Source organism: Cajanus cajan, chromosome 7 (genome assembly GCF_000230855.2).
Source record: "Cajanus cajan strain Asha chromosome 7, NIPB_CcT2T_4, whole genome shotgun sequence".
NCBI classification, from domain to species: Eukaryota; Viridiplantae; Streptophyta; class Magnoliopsida; order Fabales; family Fabaceae; genus Cajanus; species Cajanus cajan.
The window spans coordinates 42,606,028-42,608,693 of NC_138523.1; the positions used below are offsets into that span (position 1 = coordinate 42,606,028).

Sequence of the window (2,666 nt, forward strand, 5' to 3'; positions counted from 1 at the left end):
GGAAGGTTCCAGGGAGTTAGCGCTATGGCGCTGGGATTTGGTGCTTCAGCTATGGGAACATGAAAGTTCTAGGAACCTTGGCAGAGAAGTGGCGCTTTAGCTGTGGATTGTGGCGCTGCAGCTGTGAGATTTTTGAGATCAAGGGTGATCTCCAGAGACTTGGCGTTATGGTTGTGAAGCCTGGCGTTGTAGCTGTGGCATGTGAAAGTCTAAAAACCTTGGCAGAGAAGTGGCGCCATAGCTGCAGAAGCTGGCGCTTGAGCGGTGAGACTTAGAGTTTGAATTTCAACACTCGAAACCAGTTCACAATAATTTCTATCAGTTTTCAAAGATAATTAGCATTGACCATGAACATACCACTCAAAAGAACACATCCTCAAGGGATTCACTTACCAAACACATATATAGAGCACCAACTTGGAAAACCAACCAATGATCAAATTTCTTATGACAACACAATACTCAAAGCTACCCAAGCAACTATAATTCACCCAAAGATAACATCTCACAGACCAAAGCTTTACAAAATAAGTATGCAGCCAACATGACCATGAAACTCAAAACATTACAAAGTATTATAACCACCAACACATTCCACTACACATCACAAAACACATTCTACTGCACATTATAAAGCATCAAAATGACCGCAGACATAGAGCTCAAAATACTGCACAACCAAAGATAAAGCATCAAAATAATTTCCTACCTACTAACACAACAAGCACAAGACACGTAACCAATGTGATCAACAGTTTTAACACATTACATAACATTCAAAACACCAATCAACATGCATTAATATTATAAAATTAAGCATATCTATGAACAAAACTCTTACTACACACTCATTCCACACAAAACTCATAAAAAACCACAAATTAAACAGAACATGCTAATTTAATGTCTTTAGCTTGACAATTTTTGTTTGATCATGGCTCCTTCCAATGAGTGATGGTAGTGAGTCTTTCAACTTCACCACCCAGATAATGTTTGAGCCTTTGACCATTGACTAACCAAGTCCTTCCAGAAGCAGGATCTTCAAGTTCAATGGCTCCATAAGATTTGACAGATTTAATTGAGAAAGGACCTGACCACTTAGATTTGAGCTTCCCAGGGAAAAGTTTTAACTTGGAATTGAACAGTAATACTTGTTGGCCAGGTTGGAAGTTCCTGTTCAGAATCTTCTCGTCATGGTATATCTTGGCTTTGTGCTTGTAAGACTTAGAGGACTCATAAGCTTTCAATCTCCTTTCTTCCCATTCATGCAATTGAAGCTTTCTTTTCTCCCCTGCTGCCTTCAAATCATAATTTAAGGCCTTCAAAGCCCAAAATGCTTTATGTTCCAATCCCACTGGCAAATGACAAGCTTTACCAATGACCTTTTCCAATTCTTCGTTAGAGATAGGCAAAGCCTTCTCTAGTGGCGATGAGCTCTTGAAATCATTTTGAGTTTCCAAGTACGCATCATCTAATACATCAATTCTAAAGCAATCTTTGTGACCTTTTGGAAACTTCGTTGTTTCAAATACATTGAAACTCACTTCCTCATCTTGGACCCTCACCTTCAGCTTTCCTTCATCCATGTCAATGATAACTCGAGCTGTCTTCATAAAGGGTCTGCCTAGAATCAATGGAACCTCCACATCTTCTTCCATGTCCATCACTACAAAATCAATTGGAAACATGAACTTAACAACCTTCACGATCATATCTTCTACTATACCATATGGAAGCTTGATGGATCTATCTGCCAATTGCAAGGTCATTCTTGTAGGTCTCACTTCCACTTCTCCTATCTTCTTCAACATGGATAATTGCATTAAATTGATACTGGCTCAAAGATCTAATAGTGCCTTACCTACTGAAAGATTTCCAATAGACACGGGGAGAGTAAAACTACCCGGATCTCTGGATTTTTGAGGCAAAGATTTTTGTATGATGGCACTACACCCAGCCTCAAGCTCCACAGTTTCTTCTTCAAGTATTCTTCTCTTCTTAGTCAAGAGATCCTTCATGAACCGAGCATAAGTAGGCATTTGTTCCATGGCTTCAGTGAAGGAAATATTTATCTGGAGCTTCTTGATGATGTCCAGAAACCTTGCAAATTGTCTTTCCTTCTCTTTCTTAGATGGGGCATGAGGGTAAGGTAAGTCTTTAATAGGAACAGTGGAAATGACTTCCTTGCCCTTCTTTTTATTTTTCTCCTTCTTTACTCCATTCTTCTCTTTTATTTTCTCACTATCTACACCCTCATTTTTATTGCTTCCTTCCTCATTCTTCTCAATCTCTTCCTCAACCCCCCTCAATTCAACATTTTCTTTCTTTTCATTTTTCTCACTTACCCCAACATCACTACCTACCACCTTTCCACTTCTTGTTGTTATGGCTTGGCAATACTCCTTGGGGTTGGTCTTGGTGTTGGCTGAAAATGGGCCTCCAGACATGTCAGCTAATTGTTTAGCTAGTTGACCCACCTGCACCTCCAAGTTCTTGATAGATGCCTATGTGTTCTTCTGATTGTTCATAGACACCTGCATGAACTGGTTCAAAGTATCCTCCAACTTGCTGGTTCTTTCATGCACAAAAGGATAAACAGGCTGGTGTTGCTGTTGTTGTTGTGGTGGTGGCCTATTGGATGGTCCAGCTTCATTCCTTCATCTATA

General features: G+C 39.8%; 1 protein-coding gene across 1 annotated transcript; it reads right to left on the reverse strand.

Moving 5' to 3' along the window:
• Window positions 1-1,838: 1,838 nt before the first annotated feature.
• On the reverse strand, window positions 1,839-2,447 carry LOC145950034 (uncharacterized). Its single transcript, XM_083060948.1, has 2 exons — window positions 2,243-2,447; window positions 1,839-2,155 (listed from the first exon to the last, which is right to left on the reverse strand). Exons 1-2 carry the CDS (start codon window positions 2,445-2,447, stop codon window positions 1,839-1,841), a joined length of 522 nt encoding a protein of 173 aa, XP_082917074.1.
• Between the last annotated feature and the right edge of the window lie 219 nt (window positions 2,448-2,666).

What these genes read in the sequence shown, in the direction of transcription:
- LOC145950034 (XM_083060948.1), bottom strand. Translation starts at nt 2,447, where the DNA reads ATGTCTGGAGGCCCATTTTCAGCCAACACCAAGACCAACCCCAAGGAG. An exon ending in TAAAAATGAGGGTGTAGATA is followed by an intron (nt 2,156 to 2,242) that starts GTGAGAAAATAA and finishes TTCCTATTAAAG; the next exon opens with ACTTACCTTACCCTCATGCC.